General features: G+C 36.0%; 1 protein-coding gene across 1 annotated transcript in view; it reads right to left on the bottom strand.

Annotated features, from left to right (window-relative positions):
* zic2b (zic family member 2 (odd-paired homolog, Drosophila) b) overlaps positions 1-14,693 on the bottom strand; it is a 31,995-nt gene extending 17,302 nt beyond the window's left edge. The window contains exons 1-2 of the mRNA XM_087236273.1: positions 14,631-14,693; positions 14,226-14,376 (exon numbers count right to left, since the gene is read on the bottom strand). Coding sequence (XP_087092399.1) covers positions 14,226-14,376; positions 14,631-14,639 — 160 coding nt within the window. The 5' untranslated portion in view covers positions 14,640-14,693. The remainder of the gene's footprint in view (positions 1-14,225; positions 14,377-14,630) is intronic.
* Between the last annotated feature and the right edge of the window lie 8,750 nt (positions 14,694-23,443).

The following is a 23,443-nucleotide window of genomic DNA, read 5'->3' as shown; positions in this document are numbered from 1 at the left end:
ACCCCCAACCTGAAAACCAGGACGTAGACACATACACTATGGACAATTTAGCAATTTAGCTTATATCCAATTCACCTACAGAGCATGTAGAGGAAACCCACGCCAACACGGGGAGACCATGCAAATTCAACACCGAAATGCCAACTGACAGAGCCGGGACTTAAACCAGCAACCTTCCCGACCTTCTACCCACTGGAGTAAGGTCTCTCTGCAGACTGCAACACAGGGGCGTAACATGAAGAGGCCTTTAGGCATAACTTGCAGTATGTTAGAGGCTTAACTTGAAGTTATGGAGACATGTCAAAACTATGTTGACGGCAAGATGGCACTGTACATCAGTTATTAACGTCTACACCTACTTAACACTTAAACCCAACCATCAATGTTATCAACGTCTACACCTTCCACAACACTAAAGCCAACCGTCACAGTTATTAATGTCTACACCTTTCCCAAACCTTAACCCAACTATCACAGTTATTATTGTCTACACCTTCCCCAACCCTAAACCCAACCATCACAGTTATTAACATCTACACCTACTCCATACCCAAACCCAGTCATGAATGTTATTAACGTCTACACCTACCCCAAACCCTAAACCCAACCATCACAGTTATTTACGTCTACACCTTCCACAACCCTAAACCCAACCATCACAGTTATTAACATCTACACTTTTCCTTAACCTTAACCCAACCATCACAACTGTTAATGTCTACACCAGGGCTATTCAATTGGCGGCCCGCAGGCCAAACCCGGCCCCCGAGGCAATTTGTTACGGCCCTCCAAACAGTGTGATTGACATCAAAAATAAATTTATTAAGTCGAAAAACGGCCGCTGTAGTTATGAAGTGACGTGCATCTGTTCAATACAGCATGAGCTGCAGAGTGCAGAGCATCACCATAAGCAACTGGTGCGTGCAGCCGAAAGCATAGGAATGCAACAATTAGCCATTTCACTTCTGCGCTTTAATTGGTCACAATTAATTAATCATAAAGTCTTCTCTAAGCCGCATTTCTGTTGCAGGGAACAAAACGAAACTGCTGCAATTAAACAAAAAAAGTTATGCCAAGTTGCCATCTGTGTGCTAGTTTAAAGTTCCAAGTACACCGAGGCTAATACACATGCAGACCGGATTAACTATAGCAGCGGCCGTTCCATATCGCGTCTTTTCTCCTTGCAAGTTTGTTATTTCTAATGTAAGAATATATGACAATATGCAATAAACATCTCACAGTGAGAGTTGCCTTTTAGTGCAATGTACACAAAAGATATGTAAGACGAATTATTATTGAAAGGATATGCATAAACGCAAATGGCAACAACAGTTAATCTAAATATCTTACCTAATATAAAGCTTAAATTTACATTAGACGTTATAACTGTGAAACTATCATTATTCTTCAGACTATAATCACACAACCACAATACAATTGTTATAATATAACCCTATAATTGTTGCATCTCTAATTGTTAAGCAGTTAAAAAAATAACATATGGTTGTGTCTGAATGTAGAAGAAGCCTACTTCAGCAGTGCACTGCTTTTGTTGTGCAAACATTTGAATGTTTGTAAAACAAAAACAAAAAGTCTATTGTACAACGCACTAACATAATGTAATTTCAAAATACAATATATTCATATTTTGAATTTATTTAGAAACATACAATCAGTGGCGTAGCGCAAAATGCGGAGGCCCCCCTGCAGGGATCACCGACGGGGCCCCCAGTTAAAGGCGGGTGGGTGGGATTGGGGGGGGGATATACACATATACACATAGATATAGATATACACATATCTATGATCGGGAGTTTTCCTGGATGTTAGTATGCATTTTTTTTAATATGAAAATTTTTATTTGACATCACTTTTCTACATTAATGGATCACTTATCGCACGGGCATTCCTGACAAAAAGCTTGTGTTTGTGTGTATGAAAATGTACTATTCACTCTCCCTGTTAAATTTGATCTAATCATGTGCTGAAATACAGCTCCTCTCCTGCTTTCACTTCTCATACTGACGGAGGGAGCGATTCGCTTGTGAATGAATCTCCGTTATGAACGACTTCACTAGCCGACAATAATGCAAGTTTCTGGCAGCGCAGCATCTCTTTGTCATATTTCTTTTGCATTGTTTGCTGATTTATTCAACAAACCTAGCATAAACCGAGTGTTTAGTGCGAGTTGGTGCTACTTTGCCTTATGGTGAATGCAGTAAGTGACTATAGATATTATTATCAATAATGTGACCTGTTTAGCACAAATTTCAAAACATACAAATACGTAAAAAACTTAATCCTATGAAATGTTCTGCCTTTGTGCTTTGTTTTCTTTGTTTGCTCGTTACTACACCCGTAGACAGCGCTTAAGTCCAGCATCTTCACGTAATAACACTGTCTTGACTAGTGCGGTTGAATGACATTTGTCCTGGGAGCACTGTACCAATGTGGCGGCGCTATAGACGCATGCTCAGGGTCCCTATGCGATATCTAGTGTATATATCTATGTCACAAATTGAGGAGCGGGGAAAGGAGGCGGAGTGGCGTGACAACGCGGGGAATCCTTCACAAACTGAGGAGTGATCACAAACCGAAAGTGGCGAGAGCGTCAAAGTAGCCAGAAGTCATTCATTTTTTAACGAGAACCGGCCGCGAGAAACAGCGGCGCGTCTTCATTGGCCATGACGCGGTTCGGCGGCAAGCAATCAGAATGAAGTAGTCCACCGCTTGAGCGGAGTTCAGAGAACACAGTTCTGTGAACTTTGGTTCCGACCACGTTGTTCCCAAGAGTTTGATTATTGCGATTCCTGGATTTTCAATTATTAAAAATCGCGACGACGTGGGGCCCCCTAATCACGCGGGGCCCCCCCGCGGTGCGTGCCCTGCGGGCCCGTCCGCTACGCCACTGCATACAATATGGGTGTCTTAAAGAAAAATACAGCATATGGGCTCTTATATGCAGTTGTGTTATCACTCATCTAGCAAGTCATATCTCTCCGGCCTTTTGTTTGTGATGCTTTTCATGAACTGGCCCCCATGACAAACTAATTGAATAGCCCTGGTCTACACCTTCCCTAACCCTTAACACAACCATCTCAGTTATTAACATCTACACCTTCCCCAACCCTAAACCCAACCATCACAGTTATTAACGTCTACACCTACTCCACACCTTAACCCAACCATCAATGTTAATAACGTCTACACCTACTCCAAACCTTAAACCCAACCATCACAGTTATTAACGTCTACAACTTCCACAACCCTTAACCCAACAATCACAGTTATTATTGTCTACACCTTCCCCAACCCTAAACCCAACCATCAATGTTATCAACGTCTACACCTACCACAACACTAAAGCCAACCGTCACAGTTATTAGTCTACACCTTTCCCAAACCTTAACCCAACTATCACAGTTATTATTGTCTACACCTTCCCCAACCGTAAAACCCAACCATCACAGTTATTAACGTCTACAACTTCCCCAACCGTAAAACCAACTATCACAGTTATTAACGTCTACACCTTTCCCAACTATAAACCCAAACATCACATTTATTAATGTCTACACCTTTCCTAACCCTAAACCCAACTATCACAGTTATTAACATCTACACCTTTCCCAACCCTTAACCCAACCATCACAGTTATAAACGTCTACACCTTCTCCAAGCCTTAACCAAACCATCAGAGTTATTATTATCTACACCTTCCCCAATCCTAAACCCCACCATCAATGTTATTAACGTCTACACCTACTCCAAAACTAAATCCAACCGCCATGCTTATTAACACCTACATCTACCACAACCCTAAGCCCAACCATCACAGTTATTAACGTCTACACCTTCCCCAACCCTTAACTCAACCATCACAGTTATTAATGTCTACACCTACTCCACAACTATACACAACCATCAATGTTATTAACGTCTACACCTACTCCAAACCAAAACCCAACGATCACAGTTATTAACGTCTACACCTTTCCCAACCCTCAACACAACCATCACAGTTATTAACATCAACACCTTCTCTAAATCCTAACTTAATCATCACAGTTATTAATGTCTACATGTATTTCACACCTAAACCCAAGCATCAATGTTATTAACATCTACACCCACTCCAAACCTAAACCCAACCATTAATGTTATTAATGTCTACACCCACTCCAAACCTAAAACCAACAAGCACAGTTATTAACGTCTACACCTTCCCCAACCTTAAACCCAATAATCACAGTTATTAACGTCCACACCTTCCGCAAACCTAAACCCAACCATCTCAGGTCACGTCTACACCTACTCCAAACCTAAACACTACTGTTACAGTTATTAACATCTACACCTACCACAAACCTAAACCCAACCATCACAGTTATTAACATCTAAACTTTCCCCAAATCTTAACCCAACCATCACAGTTATTAACATCTAAACTTTACCCAACTCTTAACTTATCCATCACAGTTATTAAAGTCTACACCTACCAAAAACCTAAACCCAACCATCACAGTTATTAACGTCTAAACTTTCCCCAATCCTAAACCCAACAATCACAGTTATTAACGTCTACACCTACCACAAACCTAAACCCAACCATCACAGTTATTAACGTCTAAACTTTCCCCAATCCTAAACCCAACCATCACAGTTATTAACATCTACACCTTCCCCAACCCTAAATAATTTTAAACAAAGATATCGTGAATCGATTAAAGAAAATGAAATGTTAAGTTCAGAGAACTTAAAATATTACTTAAAAGTTTTTTTGCTGCCTAATGAGTAAGTTAGACACACCTGTTTAAATTTTGATGTCAAGACTTGGTATTTTAATTAATGTCAAGTTATTTTAACTTAATATCTTTAGTAAAGACTACAGCAGAGTTTACAGTTTACATGGCTTGCAAGGTAAATTTGATACAACGTACATTTAATCTGTACCTACTCCACATTCTCATGATGTTGTTAAAGAACTTGAGAATTTAGTAGAAATATTCACCAACGGATTATGATGGAACAATTATCCAAATCAAGCAGATGTAATGAGTCAGTGCTCCTAATGAGCAAGCAGCATCCATCCATCCTTCTTCATAAATAAAGCAAACGTGGGCCAGAAGTCTCTGATCTGAGGGAGGACCTGTACAAGTTCTGGGAGGGGTTCGCAATGCTGGATGGGGTCATCTTTTCAAGGCCTTGCGTTTTATTGACTCCTGGCAAACCAAATAACCAGATTGTGCGATCCGTTATAGACACAGGGACATTGTGGAGCAGAGTGGGGATTGGACACGGACACGCTGGCATTCCACGGCCCTATTGTGACCCGAGTGAAAGAGGACAAAGGGACACCCCACTGATCAGAATCTGACGGGACGCCCCAAGAGACACAGGGCCACAACTGACCCTCTTTTCCAGGTGAAAAGGGGGTGAAAGAGTGAGATAGAGTGAGGGACGAAAAATAAGAGAAACAGCGAGAAGGAGAAAAAGAAGGGTTGAGGGGGAGTGACGAACGTCTGCGCTGTGACGAAGGGACAAAGAGTCCAGAAGAGCCATGACGGGAAAAAGAGAGCGAATGGTTGTAGTGGGCGGAGGAAAAAGAAAGAGAGAGATAAAAGAGAGAGACGGTGGACAAAAGTGTTTGGTGAGGCAAAAAAATAAATGGCAGTTGGTCATTTCCGGCATAACCATGAATGATATGAAGTCATAATAAGGATTTATGCATTTAGATGAAGTTGGCCTCAGTATAACATAAAGTATATATATGCACTGTAAAACTTAACATTGAAAATCACTAAACAATATAAGTTAGTTTAACTATAAGTTAGTTTAATTAAAAAAAAATACTTTAGTAAGTTTAGTTAGTGATTGAGCTAACATTTATTTGACAATTTAAACTTAAAATATTTAAATTACTAGGGCTTTAAAAGTTTGATGATATCAACACATACAGTTAAAGTCAGAATTATTAGCCCCCCTGAATTATTAGACCCCTGTTTATTTTTTCCCAATTTTCTGTTTAATGGAGAGAAATTTTTTTCAACACATTTCTAAACATAATAGTTTGAATAACTCATTTCTAATAACTGATTTATTTTATCTTTACCGTGATGACAGTAAATAGTAAACATTTAACATATATAAGCGAAAATAACATATATAACATATATAAGCAAGAACATTTTGATAGTTTTTCTGATTATATAAATATAATGCTAATAATTCTGACTTCAACTGTGTGTGTATGTGGCACAATATATAAGTTTACAGCAATCAAACCATTTTGTTTCAAAATGTAACTGCAATCGGTTCCATCAAACAGTTTGAGTTAACTTAACCTATATATCTATATACATATATATATATATATATATATATATATATATATATATATATATATATATATATATATATATATATATATATATATATATATATATATATATATATATATATATATATATATATATATATATAAAGTGCTCCACATATATGAGTACACCCCTCACAAATCTCTCTTTTAAATTCATATTTTCAATAGGAAGCTATACAATATTATATTTGTACATATACATTAGAATAACCAGAACTGAATCCAAATCTGGAGCTTACCTAACAAAATAACTTATGATACCAGTTCAAAAACTAGTACAGCCAAATGTATATGTTAGGGAAATATTAAATACAAATTTTAAAAAGAGAAAAAATCAAGAAAAGCAAAAAAAAATTGAAAAATGTAGTTAAAATTTTGTAGTTTCCAATTTTTATTTGCAATATTTTACTTGAATTTAATTGTCTTCTAATTGTAATCTTTCAATTTCTGAATATGTTTGGAGACTAAAATATTATTTCATTAAATATATATGTTTAATACATTTGTTTTGTTTAAATGCACCAAAATACATTGCCTATATTTACTGAGAAATGAAAAAAAAATATTCATGTTCAAAATGAGGTGTATTCAATTATGCGGAGCACTGAATCTGATGTTTGGAGCACCAAAAAGATTAATTTTTTGCTTCATGATCACAGAGAGTCATCCCAAAATGAAACAAATGATGGGATAGTATTATATCTGAATATTTAGACAGTTTATTTATCTATTCATCATGATTTTATGATTTATGGATTGTGCTCCTTGTGGTAGACCAAAAAAGTTGCACTATTTATACTTTATTTTTGAAAGAGTGATTTTAAAAAAAAGTCTAAGGTTAAACAGACTCCCACAAATCACTTCATCAAAGCTGAGGTACCACAAAAAGAAAGAGTGGGAGAACAACATAAGGAGAAAAGGAGACAAAAGAGAGTGAGGGAGAGAAAGAGAGAGAGAAAGTCTTGGTGTCACTGGGTGACCGGCATTCTTAGCATTTTATGACCTCATCAAAGCCTCGAACCGTGACAAACTCTATTATTTAATTTGGATTGATTTTCTCAGGACACACTCAAAAAGCTGAATGAAAAGACAAGTATGATTTATTCATTTAGACGGTTTTGTAATTTAAAAAATGAGCAAATACTAACAAAAGTAGTGATCTGTTATTTGTGAAATAAATACCATATACATCTGTTTGACCAAAAATAAAGTATAAACCTTATACTGTGATATTGTATTACAATTGAAAGCTTAATTCCATGTTATTGGATTCTAAAGTGTAATTTTATTATGAGTTTGGCTGTTGATACCCCAGTTTTCACATTATCATTTTTCATCAAATCAGTCTCATCTCCTATTCCCTTTAAGAGCCAGTTGTGTTGTGGCATAAGCGCATTTGCTATTTACATGACGTAAAGTAAGTGTAAGTGGAAAAAACTGAGCATTTCACTAGTAAGAAAACAGTTAAACAGAGCATCAACCGCGCGAGAATGAGAGATAAATTATCTACTTTCACTTTTGCTCTCGTGGATAGGGAAACCTTTACGCACAGACATCTATTAGCCTATAAAGAGTTAATTTAGTTTGTTAAGCTCAAATATTTGTTTCAAAACTATTTCTAAATTCAGTTCTAATTTCCAGCAAACGAATAAATGAACAATATAACAAAGTGTGGTCAAAATACTGAGTTATATCCTAAAACACATGCTGTGCCCCATACCTGCTGGTGGGCAAATCTAAGCTTGTTTTTAATAAAACAAATATAAATATGGATATAATAAAAAATACTGCTAATAATAATAACATTATACAAAAGCAAATTGTTATGAATGAACTGAAAAAGTCTCCCGAGATGAAGAAAGCATAAAGCAGTGGTTTATCATATTTATGTAGGCTAGAAAATAATATGTTTTGTGATAATTTAATCCTTTATATTTATAACCTATATATATATATATATATATATATATATATATATATATATATATATATATATATATATATATATATATATATATATATATATATATATATACTTATTATATCCTATATATATCCTTAATATTTGAATTTTTTTCATATGTAAAGATATTTGTGTATTGTTCTACATCTTGTGTGTATTAAGCACTGTGTAAGCGAGGTACAAATCTGTGCTGACTTTAGACCGGGTTTGTTTTGGTCTATTGAAAAATCTATTACAGTTTGTCAAAACAGCAACACGTCAGCAATGCGCCTCAGAATGCCTTCCTTTTTAGACCAGAAGGCCTATAAGCGCACATATGAGCACAAGTGCATTTGCTATTTAAACAGCGTGGTGCAATGCCTCAAAACGACTCTTGAACCAAGCTGAAACTAGCAAACAACTATTGCGTCGTGCCTTGCACCACATTGCGCCGGGTGTATGATAGGGCCCAATATGTTATCCCAGTACAATCCCAGTTAAATCAAATGTAATCAAGTAAATAGCACTTGAGTGTGACCTCAAATAAAAAAAACATTACGCAGATATAAACCAGGTGACTATGATGTAAACTTTCCATGGTCAAAAGCAGAATAATGTCCTGTTCACTCACTAAAATACCTGGTGCAATTAAATTCAAAAGGGCATGTCAGGGGCTCTATTTTGATGATCTAAGCACAAAGTCTAAAGCACAAGGTGCAAGAAGCCCCAAAGGCATGTCAAAATACACTTTTGGTATTTTAAGGACATGAAAAACAGTCATCGTCCAACACATAGTCTAAAAGGGTTATTTACTTGTGTGTTATGGGTGTGTTTTGGGCATAACATGGATTAATCCCAGAAAAAAAATAACAGTTAGGTTCCTTAGAGTCATCCTGACCCCAGACATTTACAACCCAATCACACAGAGAAATAGACATTTTTTATAAAGAATTTTTTACATTTATATCTCAACTCTTCCTTTTTTTGCAGTGTGTCTGGAAATTTTGTACTTTTTCCATTTACTACACAAACACACAACTACGCCACATTTTAGCTTATGAAAAAATGAATTTTTAAAACAATACATTGGGTTAACACATTTTTAATAAAATAAATTGGGTTAAGGGGAAGGGGGTGGGCAGGTCAATCTGTGCTTTTTAAAACACTATTGGTTGGGTTTAGGGAAGAGGGTGGTTAGGGGATCATTCGCTTGGTCAGTCAGTAAATCAATCAATCGACAGCTGCCTCTGGTGCATTTATGTGAGAACAGCAGACTTGAATGGCTCTTGCGAGAGAAACTTGAGATCTGAAAAAGCATACATAGCGGCCTCTGGTGGATTCGCAAAAAAAAAAGAAAAAAACTTTTGGGACATATTTTGCACTCTCCAGAAATGTATAAATGGGTACATAAGCAGAATGAGCCTGAGGACAAGCTTTTAGTTGGTCAGTATCACAGTCTTTTTCAGTTGCCTCAAAAAGCAATAATGGTTGCTGAATCCACCTCTTTTCAGACCAGCACCCACACCCAAGGGTGCACAAAAGGACGCAAATGCATCCGCTTTTTAAACAACGTGGCACAAAACATAACAATTATGAAAAAATTATGCCCCAGGTGTTATAAATCTCAGCCTATCCACTAAAGGGCAATATATAAACCCATGAACACATTCAAGTTATAAAGTGTGATAAAGTAAAAAGCACTCAGAATAAAGATTGACAATTTATAATGACCTTCTAAATGGGATGTTAGGTTTATGTCTTCTTGATTTTTGATGCTGTCTATTTGCAAGAAAACCCCCACAAAGAGTCTTTATAATGCTGAATGTGTTCATTAAACAAAAGAGACTGGTGTTATTCACTCTTAAAGCTGACAACACAGCTGACTAACACTAAGCTGTCCAGCAGACACACTCACAGGACTTTTTATTCCATCCTTAAAGGAAAGCACTCAAGCCTTTGATCCAGTGAATAGACTTTCCCTCATTTGGGTTTCTGAATACGAACAAGAGCCGCAAAATGAAGCGTTTAGCAAGCAGGATTAGAATAGAAAGTGGTTCAGCCGTGAAAATCCCCCATTTTAATGGCTGTTGTGCTTTATAGCTGATTTGAGAGCACTTGTGCAGTCTGTGTGACCAAGTTAAAAGTTTACATTTAAGAGCATGGGCTGATCTTAGATCAGGACAAAGATGGAAGCAGGACAGTGATCATTCATACAGAGTGATTTTGAAAGAGAACGGCTGTCCACCCACACTATTTACGAACCGCTGCCACAGTCAGGCATTGTTTAGGGGAACATGTTAACAAGAAAGGACGATGAAGAGGAAAGATCACAGAGAATTTTGAAAGGGAAGCCATCCCATTGACATTTATTTACTCATTATTATTATTATTATTATTATTATTATTATTATTATTAATTCAAGTTATTTTATTGTTTACTTCTGGTACGTGACAAAATAATACAAACACATATTACAAATGATCACTGGCAGGCTTACTAAATGTAAAGCCAGGATGTATACAGTAGGTTTGTCCCGATACCATTAATTCATGTCAGGATACTATACCAGCTGAAGTATTGTAATACCATGTAGTATTGCGATACTGTAATTCATAACTCAAATCCATGAAGTAAAGAAAATTGTCAGAAATACTATATTTTATGTTATAATAGGCCTACTTGAATTGAATTAAAGATTCTCTTATTATTGAAAAAAGTATTTGCACGTCACTTCACCTAAGATGTATTCGTTCTTTTTGTTTATTTTGTAGATAACTGACCAATAACAAAATACATAAAAATAAAAATATAAATTATACCAAACGAAATTCGTTACAAATAGAGCACTTTTCCAACAAACTTAGGCTATATGAAGTGGTCAAAAATTGTTTCAATGTTTCCTGTATAGCTATTTTGGGTTTTTCATCTATTGTTTATTTTTTCAGTCTTATCAGGTAAGAATCCAAAGTATTCCAAAATTTCACTTTGTGAGTCAAGCTTTTTAAGAGATTGTCACGCTTGTTGTAGCTATTAAATCATATTGACAGGAGCAGCAATGAACTGGTTCAGATTCGAACTGAAGCATAAGAAAATATGCAACTGGCTGCCATAAAACCGCAAATTCTACATAATTTTGAAACCTTAGAAGGCTCCATAGACTATAAAAATAAAATGGTCTGTTGCTGCACAAACGTGTGAGCTTTTCCACATGCAACATTATGCATTGTAGACAGATCGTTAATGACAATACTACCTTTTACAAACTATAGTGGCACTGCCAGTATTTTGGAGCCATAGTATCGTGATACTACCATAGTACTGATAAATCGTGCAACCTTAGTATACAGTGGTTACTATGGACAAAAGTACAATATTACAAAGAAAACCTGTTAAGTAATTTTAAATTGTGTTACAAGACAACATCACATAAGTTCAAAAATCTTCCCACACTGGGATTCATAGAGGGACCCCTGCTTTGTCCTTATTATGTAAAATGTTCATACGAAGCTGTTTTAATTATTATATTGGCCCATTGATTTAATTCTGGAATTTTGGGAGTTTTCTAGTGTTTTAAGATGACTCTAGCCATCTCTGAGATTCCCACCATGATCACTGTGAACTCTCCTTTCGTAATATTTGGCATATGTTTCCTATCTCCCAGTAAGCACATCCTTGGTGACAGTGATATTAATGTTCCAAGCCATTTACTCAGAATAGTTAGGGTTTGGTGCCAAAAAGGCCAAACTAGTGAACAGTCCCAAATACAATTAATGTGCCTCTCTCTTTTTGACATTTCCAACAAACATTATTATTCGCCAAACCCATTCTATTCGAACATGTGTGAAGTAAAACCTGTGTATAATTTTATACTGTGTAAATTGTCCTCTAGCTTCTCGGTAAATACGGATATTTACCACTTGACATATTTTTTTTTTTCTATTCCTCATGTCTTTTTGCATTCTGGATATCCTTTTCACAATTGTTTTTACATTTCTCTCTAAATGTGCAGCAAATTTGCTGAGAAAACATACTTTTTAAATATGCTTTCTAAATATTTTCATAGTTCTACATTTAAAATTTTTCACATAAAATGTTCACATGAATGTGGATTGATCATTTAGACACAAAACAAAAGTTGTGTCTAAACATACAAAAAACAAAAATGAGAAAATGAGCATCATAAATCTACCACTTACATTCCATATAGTAAATTTCTTATTATTCAGGGACATTACAAAACAAAACAAAAAATAAGCTAGATTTAAATGTCTAATATTTCTTAAACTTCAAAACAAAGAAGAAGAAGAAGAAGAAGAGACTTAGAGTAACTTTTTATTCTTTTTTGCACTTTTTGTACTTCAAAGAAAGTTGTATTGCTCATTAACATAATCTACATAAAGGCCTTACCCTTTGTCTTGCTTAAAATTAATAATTAAAAAAAATTGTTGTTTAAACAATTAAAAAAATATAATCTACATAATCTACATAAAGGCCTTACCCTTTGTCTTGCTTAAAATTAATAATTAAAAAAAATTGTTGTTTTAACAATTAAAAAAAAATTTGTTGGGTCATTCCTACTATTTGGTGCCATTTGTGTCCTCAAGGCATTATATGCTCCCATAAAATATTTTAAAAGCTTGTCTGATAGTATTATTCCATTTCCATAATAGGACACAATGATAAGTTCTCAAAGTTAATTTAAAATTATTACTCTAATTTCAGTGCAAATAGCTGAGTTGGCATGTCCTAGGTCATGTATGCTTATGTTCAGGTACAAATGTAATAAACAATCTAATAAAAGCTAGACTTTTAATTGATATATATTCACACAGTTGAAGTCGGAATTATTAGCCTCCCTTTGATTTTTGATTTTTTTTAATTTCCCAAAAAATTTTTTCAGAGCGATGAAAATTTTCACAGTAGGTCTGATGATATGATGATGAAGTCTTGTTTGTTTTATTTTGGCTAGAATAAAAGCAGTTTTACATTTTTTAAAGCCATTTTGAGGTCAATATTATTAGCCCCTTTAGCCTATATATTTTCGATAGTCCACAGAAGAAACCACTGTTATACAATAACTTGCCTAATTACCCTAACCTTCCTAGTTAACCTAATCTGCCAAGTAAAGCCTTTAAATGTCACTTTAAACTGTATAGAAGTGTCTTGAAAAATATCTAGTAAAATATTATTTACTGTCATCATAGCAAAGATAAAATAAAATAATTATTAGAAATGAGCTAATAAAACTATTATGTTTAGAAATGTGTAGAAAAAAATCTTCTCTCTGTTAAACAGAAATAGGGGAAAAAAATAAACATGGGGGCTAATAATTCAGAGAGGCTAATAATTTTGACTTCAACTGTATATTTCTTATAGTTTATTCATTCATTAATTTTCTTTTCGGCTTAGTCCCTTTATTAATCCAGGGTTGCCAAAACGGAATGAACCGCCAATTTATCGAGCACATGTTTTACGCATGCCATAAGATAGAACAAAAAAGTTAACAAAATGATCATCCTAAGGTAAAAGCAATGCTAAAAAGGTGAGTCTTAAGAAGTTTCTTAAAACAGTCCAGAGATTCTGAATTCCTAATAATAATGCTTGAAAAACATAAAAAATTTTTCAGGGACAGTTACTACTCTGATATGCACAGAACAGCTGTCAAACTTTTACATTTCCTATTTCTGAGAGAAAATCTTGATGAAGTGTATATGACTCAACACAGTTAAGCATTGTTGCCAGGAAATGGCTGCCTTTCATTAAGGTTTTTTGATTATAGGAGATTGAATAAACAGTATACATTAAAATGTCAACTGTAACTCATATTGTAAAGCCATGTGAAACTGAGAATAATAGTCTGAGAATAATAATAATAATAATAATAATAAAAGAAATTGACCAACTTTCGTTTCTGGCAGGATACATCTTTCTCTCAAAGCTGGTTGAGGTTTTGTCAGGTGTAGAATATAGTCCAGACCCATTACGAAAAGCTATAAAACTCTGGTCTCCTGCGAAAGAAAAGAAACACAACAAAAGGGTGACTGAAGAAGCCATCTGGAAGGGATAAACAAACAAGGAACACACACACACACACACACACACACACGCACGCACGCACGCACACACACACACACACACACACACACACACACACACACACACACACACACACACACACTATTAACCCTGTGTAAAGTAGGCTACTACACTACGTGAATGGATACACTACTGAAACAAGCACTTTCTACACGCCTAATATTAAATATTTGTACACAATAAATATCGAAAAGCAATTTAATAGCAATTACCTCAGTCATACTAGAACTTTCAAGCAACTAAATAAGTGCCTAGCTTTTTTCTCAAATACTAACAAAAAGCAGTGACACCTGCTGGTCATAAAATGTTTTGCTTTGACAGGCTCTTTATCTAATCACTCAGATCTTTAGGATCATATAAACTAGAAGTTCCAAGAGTTCAGTCAAAGCAGGTTGAATCAGATTTTAGCCACTACGCCCCTCGCTGCTGGAATCAGCTTCCAGAAATGATCAGATGTGCTCCAACATTAGGCACATTCAAATCAAGACTGAAAACACATCTGTTTAGCTGTGCCTTTACCGAATGAGCACTGTGCTGCGTCCGACAAATTGCACTATCATGTTTTTCTCTTCTTCTTCATTCTTTTATATCACATTTTACCTGTTTTTATGTTTTGTTTTGTTTTTACACATTTTTATTATTTGTTTTTATATTTATTTTACTTGTTTCTTTTATTCTTGTTTATGTAAAGCACTTTGAATTGCCACTGTGTATGAAATGTGATATATAAATAAACTTGCCTTGCCTTGCCTAACTAATATAAAACACACAACTTTTCCTAGTTGCAGTCTTACCAGGAATTTTCGAATGACAGAAACAGGATGACTAGTACAGAACAAAGACATAGATGACAAATGAATAAAAAAGGCATATACATTTTTGACAAATGAACAATATATGTTATTATCTACAATTTCGTATGGCTATATTAAAGCATTTCCTATTAATGTATAGCAACCATTGTGTCTTTTTAAAGTCTCCCTTCGAAGAGCACTTTGAATTGAAGTACTTAATGCTGCTCTTTGAAAGGCCCTTCAGAATTATGGAATTTAAAGGATACAGCGGATGGACACTTCAGGCCACAATAAGCCTTAATGCACAGGAAGGTTGTTTGGTGTCACACAATGTGTTCCATTTGGAAGGGTTCATCCCTATGCTTTCATACCTTCGAAGCTGTCAATTTCTTCTTTATGGAATACAGTGCTAGTCTTTGGCATTATTCAGCCTGTGGCTTTTTTTTTTTTAAACAAACGAGGTAGGGTATAGCCACAGTCCATCCAAGAGAACCATTGGTCCAGAAACATTTGCTATTCTTCACCATCTCTTAAGCAACTGTTAGATGTTCTGATTAAAGTGGTTTCATAAGTTATGCAAATTTATAGCAATTTACACAACTTCCTTTGGTTCTGACATGATTTTTCCAAATATCTTCCGTTGTGTTCAGTAGGACTAGGACATGGAACAATTAAAGCATGATAATTTAATTTTATTTTTTTTAATGATCTAACCCTTTAATTTTTTCTTGTACATATCCTTTTAAAACAATTAAGTTTAAATGCACCATAATACTATACTATATTCAGCAAGTTAAATTGTTCTCTGATATCTACATAGTAGGTATATGGCCTTGGTAAAACCAAAAAAATCTCCATAAATGTTTTTATGCTATTTATTACTCCATAAAATGTATCAGAATAAAAAGGTTCATATTGACCATATTTGGATCATCATTAATATTATGAGCTGATCCCTCAGGTGGCACTGCATCAAGAATGGTCATTCATCTATAGGTGATATAATCAACATGGGCATCAGCTTTGGCAAACCTTTGTCAAGTACCACAATTCATAGTTACATCCACAAATGGCAGTAAAACTGTTCTTTGCCAAAGGAAAGCCCTATGTTAACAGTGTCCAGAAGTATAATCGACTTCTCTAGGCTCCAAGGCATCAGAGATGGACCATCACACAGTGAAAATGTAATAGGATTATTTCAAGCATATTGATTTCGCTATATTTTCCTCCTGTTTACTTACTGTTCATTTAAAAAAAATTGTGATCACAATATAAATGTGAAAAGAGTTTGTAAAGCGACAGTGGTTTCACCTTTTCTCCCCCTTGGGATCAACATCAAGGTGGTATAGTCCAAGCAGCCATACCTGTTGCACTACTGCTTGAGCGGTCATTTTAAGTTTTACCTTGAACTAAGGAGGTATGCTCTCCTTGTTCCAAGTTGAATTTAGCACTAGTCATAAAAAACACACACACAAATACATATTTAAGTTCAATTTTAATCATTTGTTGTATTTACTGATGAAAAACAATTTGTTATATTGTTGAATGTTATTTCAGGGTATCTGCACATTTTTTAACAGGAAATTTAAGACCTTTTTAAGTCTTCTAAAATGAAAATTTAAGACTTTACCTAAACAAAAAAACAGGAAAATGTTCAGTGTGTCATCACAGAATGATGTGGTGAAGCATTAGCGTAGCACAACTCACCAGATCCACGCTCAAGACAGGTCAAAGGGACGCAAAAACTTTTATGCCAAGTGCTGATTGACCTTACAACCCTGACAACAGGGTACCAGTCTCGTCAGTTGATCAACGTCTAAAGTGCAAGTCTAAGTCTTCGTTGCTGCGTTCATGGATTCATCGAACAATATGATGAAAGCGTCCTTGTTTGCTCGTGAAATTAGCTTCTTCTTTAGGTATGGGGCAACACCAAATCGTGTTAAACAACACTGTTTTGTCTCTTCCACATGTGAACGTACTCGCACACTCTGAGTCAGGGAACATTGCTTGAAAAACTAGGTGGACGTCCTCATTTGAGGTGTACGAGTGGTGGCGGCTTATGGTTTGAAATACCCACAGTATTTCGGCCTTAAATGTAACTATATTCGCAAAGCTGCTAAAGGCATTGCTAGAAGTAGACGGCCTTGTGGAAGGCTGAAGTCGAAGTGCTCGATGAGAACATACTTATGGGCAAACTACTTGCCTGCGACTACATACTTTTTGTGCTTCTCTGCTTTCATGTGTGAATCGAGCGCTTTGCGGCCCATTGTCCCCAGTTTTATCGTCTTTTTAGATAAAGCACACCTCCCTTCATGATTACTGGCTGTTTTCTTTAGCCACCCCCGATACTTTTCATCCTCCAAACAATGGTCATCAAACAAACATTTGCCCATGCTTGCGATTTCGCAAAATGCCGTGGTGGCGAAGTATCAACGCAACGCATTCATCAATCACTTGTATGTCACCTATGGAATGATGCAGGTTGCTGTGTGCTGCCCCCAAATGTTGCGCTGGTCAAATAGCGGTTGAAAAAAACGAATAAAAAAGACGAGTTGGACATGAAATTTAAGATCCCACATAAAATTTAAGACCTCCTTATGGAAAATTACAGAATTCAAGACATTTTCAGACATTTCAAGACTTTTTAAGGACCCGCGGGGACCCTGTATTTTTGTTGACTGTACATTTAATGGTAAGAGCTGAAGCTGCCGATCTGTCATAATAACATTCTCTGTGCAGGTATGCATTTATGATTTTTATTTTGACAATGTAATATGTGGATTGTTACGGTTCATATGCAGATTTTTGTAATTGTGGGAGCTAGTTTTCTTTTTCCCTTTCCTGTTTTCCCGCTCTTCTGCGGCATCTCTCACTTGTTTCCTCATCTTTTGCTTATCCTTCTTTTTCAACCTTTACCTTGAACTAAGGAGTGTACATTTATTGGAATGAGCTAAAGCTGCCGATCTGTCATTATAACATTCTCTGTGCAGACTGAAAATGGTGTCCTCTCTTCATTCATTACACAACGCAGAGCAAAAGAGAGTATGGTTACAAAAACAAGTATTGTGGTCATGAATCAGTATTTTGGGGAAAAATGCATGCCATGTGCTCCGGACCAAAGAAGAAATGGATCATCCAGACTGTTACCAGCAATAAGTCTAAAAGCCATGATCTGTTATGGAATGGGGTTGTGTCAGTGGTAACTTACACGTCTGTAAGGCACCATTTATGCTAAAAAGTACATTTATGCTAAAAAGTACAGATTTTGGAACACAATATGCTGCCTTCTTTTTTAGGGATGCAAGTCAATGCAAACAAGACAATACAAAACCACACTCTGCACACATTACAAAGTGCTGGCTGTAAAGAAAGAGGATACAGGTTTGACTGGCCTGCCTGCAGTCCCGACCTATTTCCAATAGAGAATGTGTTGCACATTTTGAAGAACAAATTACAACAACAAAGATCCTGTACTGTTGCCCATCTTAAGACATGTTTTCAGAAAGAATGGGACAAAATTAGACCTAAAAAACGTCCTCACTTGGTGTCTTCAGTCCCTAGAAATGTCTTATAAGTGTTGTGAAAAGGAATAAAAAATATTGCAAAGTGCGAAATACTTTACTGTTTCAAACTTTTTTGAAATGTGTTGCAAGAGCCAAAATTTAATTATGTTCATCTTAAAAATATAAATAAATAAAAAATTATGAGGAACATTTTAAATTATGTTTGTTGTAAAGTCTGCAATGTAAATACAAGTCAAAGTAAACTTAAAAAACACTTTAAAATGTTTTTTTTTTTTTTACAATTCATTATGTCATATCGGTCAAAATAGGATGTCAGTAAGGGGTGGGTCTTTTGAACCACCCAAATCCCTCTTGCAACAGGCCAGATGTGTTTGTTGGAAAATATGCATCAAGTTTTACTATAAAGATGAGAAATTAACAAAAGATCCAATTACACAAACCTAATGTCTTTTCAGGGTGGTGCTGAATAATAACAATTTTGTAAATCCTGCATTTTGTGTCCTGATGTGTCTGAAGATATCAACAGGTCATGCACTCATGGCTCAGTAGCACATAGTTTACAATCTGCATCTCCTGCTTTCAAAATAAAAGTCCCACATAAATAGTAAGATAAACATAAATTTCAAAATTACTAAGAGAGGGTAATGATCATTGTTATCTCATTGGGAAACCTTGTGGCTTATCAAACACAGCCTGGGTGTACATATTAATGATCCCAGAGCAACACATTAGTCTGAGTTTTGGCTAGTAATCTTCCATTGTCAGGTCCTGATGAACAACCTAAAGCGGATGTGACTGATGAGTGCATGCCCAGTGAGTCTCAACGGTCTGTTTTATGTTCTGATAGGCCTTTTGACACACCAGGATTTTACAATCAAGCAAATTACATGAGAACGAGGAAAAGATGGTGTCTGAGGTTCACTGCATAGTCATATCCATTTACTGAACTCTTATTCCTACCTATTCCCAGATTTTCTTTATATGGTAGCTTTAATCTGCAAATTCATTCATTTTCCCCATTCCCACTCACCTTGAATCTTCTTCCTCATGTTCTTCATATAAATGATTTTTTTTTTTTTTTGTCTAAATCAGAGAAAAGATCCTAAATCATTAATAATTAATTTCTCTGTCTGGACTCTGGAAGTCTTCTAGCCAGTCACAGGCCACACCCTCATTCTAATTCCTGGAACCCTGTTCTAATCCTTCGTGGCATGGATTTAACAAGGAACTGGAAATATTCCTCAGAGATTTTGGTTCATATTGATTTGATAGCATCACGCAGTTGCTGTAGATCTGGCGGCCTATCATCCATGATGCGAATCTCCTATTCCATCATATCCCAAAGGTGCTCTAGTGGATTGATATCTGTTGATGTGGAGGCCATTTGTACACAGTGAACTCATTTTCACGTTCAAGAAGCCAGTCTGAGATGATTTACGTTTCATAGCATGGTGCACCATCCTGCTGGAAGTAGCCATCAGAAGATGGGCACACTGTGGTCATAAAGGAATGGACATGGTCAGCAACAATTCGTCACCTTAGAATTATAAGGTTCTATCTGACATTTTTGTCAAAATTTAGTTATTCACATATTCTTTTTAAATGGCAACGTATTTACATTATGGGATGTGTTTTTATACGTTGTTTATATTTTAAGGCTTTTTATTTAAAAAACAAAAAAGGTGTATCTACAAAGTTGAACTGTAGCTTGGCTCTATAAGGTTCTATCTGTGAGCCAATCAGCATTTTTAATGCATGCACTAGGACCAATTAGGATTAGCTTTCTTTGTCATTTCGCCGGACTGCTCCATTGACAGCAGGAAACACCAGAAAGACAAAATCACACAAAATCAGAGTTGACTATATAATGCCGCACCACACAAAATTGAAATGTGTGTAAATGTAATGATTTAGAAGCATTTTTTTGACACTGAGATTCATTCATTCATTTTTTTTTCGACTTTGTCCCTTTATTAATCTTGGGTCGCCACAGCGGAATGAACCGCCAACTTATCCAGTATATGTTTTACACAGCGAATGCCCTTCCAGCTGCAACCCAACACTGGGAAACACCTATACACACTCAATCACACACATGCACTATGGCCAATTTTAGCCTATCCAATTCACCTTTACCGCATGTCTTTGGACTTGTGGGGGAAACCAGAGCACCCAGAGGAAACCCACGCAAACACGGGGAGAACATGCAAACTCCACACAAAAATGCCAACAGACCCAGCCAAGGCTCGAACCAGCGACCTTCTTGATGTGAGGCAATTGTGCTACCCACTGTGCCAACGCGTCGCAAACATTGAGATGAAATGCTCAATTTTATATTGTTGAAAAAGAAATTAATATTTAAAAATTTGTATATTAAATGTAAAATATTTTTATTTGTGCATATTTTCAGTGTTTATTAAACTCATTTGCTCATAGTTTGTTTCTTGTAAAGTCTATAAGTTTAATATTAAGCCTTGAAGGGCAAATACTTAATTTATTTCATGGGGCATATAATTCAATAAATATAATTTATTTAAAGCATAAAATTTTATAAATATGAACATAATTAGATAAAATTAACAGCTGCACTGGAAAAAGATTAGTACAGCCTTGTATGCTTAATTTTAAAAGAAAAAATATTTATCCTAAAACATGAAATAAATGTTACAGAAAGCAAAATTTTAACTTTCTCAAGCATCAACATGTTGTTACAACACTAAACTATATATATTTTTATTGTATTTCTTGATAAGTAATGCTTCAATTAATGATCTGCCAGATAGAACCCTTAGTGTCTCTGTCATGTTAATGTATGAAAAAGATCTGTTACACACGTTGTTTGCTATATAGAATGCAAAAACTTTGAAGCTCAATATCTCAAAAATCATTCAGAATGCAGATAGAACTTTATAATTCTAAGGTGACGAATACTCAGGTAGGCTGTGGCATTGACACAATGTTCATTTGGTACTTATGGGCCTAAAGTGTGCGTTCAAAGTCACTTAAATTACCTTTCTTCCTCATTCGGATGCTCGGTTTGAACTGCAGCAGATCCTGTTGACCATGTCTACTTGCCTAAATGCATCGAGTTGTGATTGATTAGAAACTTGCATTAACGACCAGTTGAACATTTCCTCATAAAGTGGTCGGTGAGTGTATATTACACTTCTTATACTGTATAATCTAACCAGGAGTATCGCCTTGAGATGTTGCACAGTTAAGTGGAGAATTTTGAATCATGGTGTTGAGCCCATGTAGTCAATCAAGTCATCTGTTCTGTAGTTCCAGTGCTGACAGTTCATGTTGCAGCTATTGCCACACAGAGAGAGTGACAAAATAGCTCTGGGGAACCATTGATTGGCCTCTACATATATGCAAGGGGTGATGCAAGCATCTGTGGCCCCCCTGTAATTCCATCTTGGAATTTTCAGCTGTCCTAGACCATGGATAGACAGCTTCAGTCCTGGAGGGCCACTGTCTAGCAGAGTTTAGCTTCAACCCTGATTAAACATCTGCCTATAGATAATAGGTATGGTTGTTGTGGTTTGAAGAAAACTGCAAGATAATGGTCCTCCAAGACCAAGTTGCTCATCCGTGTGGTAGAATGTTTAATGGAAGCTCCTTTTGAGCTATTAAACTCAGCTCTAGATTGGATTCTGACTCTCAAGGTTGCTCTCTTTATTAGCACTGACTTTTCTGAAACTAGTTGGGGACACTCGCTGTCAGCAAGGCTTGATTGGGTTTCACAGCAGGTCTGAGAAAGGTTACTTTGTGTCCCAGACCAGGCTATGTATCCAAGGTTATGTTTATATTTTTGGATATCATGTGGTATCATTTTACTCTTTCTGTCCTCCTCAATTTGAATCTGGTAAGAATAAAAGGCTTTCCATGATCGATCCTGTCAGAGCTTTTAAGTTTTACATGTCCCCTCTAGCCATTGGCAGCAATCTCCTCAGCTTTTAATACGCTTTGGTGCTGACCGCGATGGACTTTCTGCATCTAAACATTGAATGGGTTAGAGATGCTACTTTAATAGCATAGAGATCCACATCATTCACCTCTAAATGTTTAGGCTCAATCTACCAGAAGCAGAGCTTTCTCTGAAGTTTGTTAAAAAAATAAAAAATTATAACAATATGCCCCACAATGTGAAATATAGTTATGGTTTTGCTTTTGTTTTTTCCGTTCATCTATGTAAATTAGGTTTGACACAATCTACATTGTCTAAAGTGCTACAGAAATAAAGACGACTGGACTTTAAAGGAGTTCCCCAGGAGGACATTGGTGTTGTGGCAGCGTGGTTCTCCCCACACAATTTACCTTGGGTTTTGTCTCCTCGAACCAGTTATGAGCTTTTTCTGATATGTCTCCCAACAAGCCAGATATACAGTAGCTTGTTTGGTATATTGTCACCATTCATTACTACAGCAAAGTCTGGATATATGAAAGAGAACATTTTGGTTTACTTAATTAACCTGTTCCCTGAAAAGAGAATGAAACGCTGCATCCGTTGCCAAGTCATTACAATTTACTTTCTTCAACAGAGAAATCAGATGGCACACTTGCCAGTGTGACAATGTGAAAGTGGCAAGTCAGCATCCGCGCCATCATCCAATGAATTGGTGTTTCTATACAAACTTCAGACAATCAGCACTACCAAGAGGCATCACCTTTACACAGCGTCTTGTTACCTATTCACAGAAGATT

Source organism: Danio rerio, chromosome 1 (assembly GCF_052040795.2).
Source record: "Danio rerio strain M-AB ecotype USA chromosome 1, GRCz13ab, whole genome shotgun sequence".
Classification (NCBI taxonomy): domain Eukaryota; kingdom Metazoa; phylum Chordata; class Actinopteri; order Cypriniformes; family Danionidae; genus Danio; species Danio rerio.
Note: the sequence above shows the minus strand (reverse complement) of the source record. Positions and strands in the feature narration are given on the sequence as shown.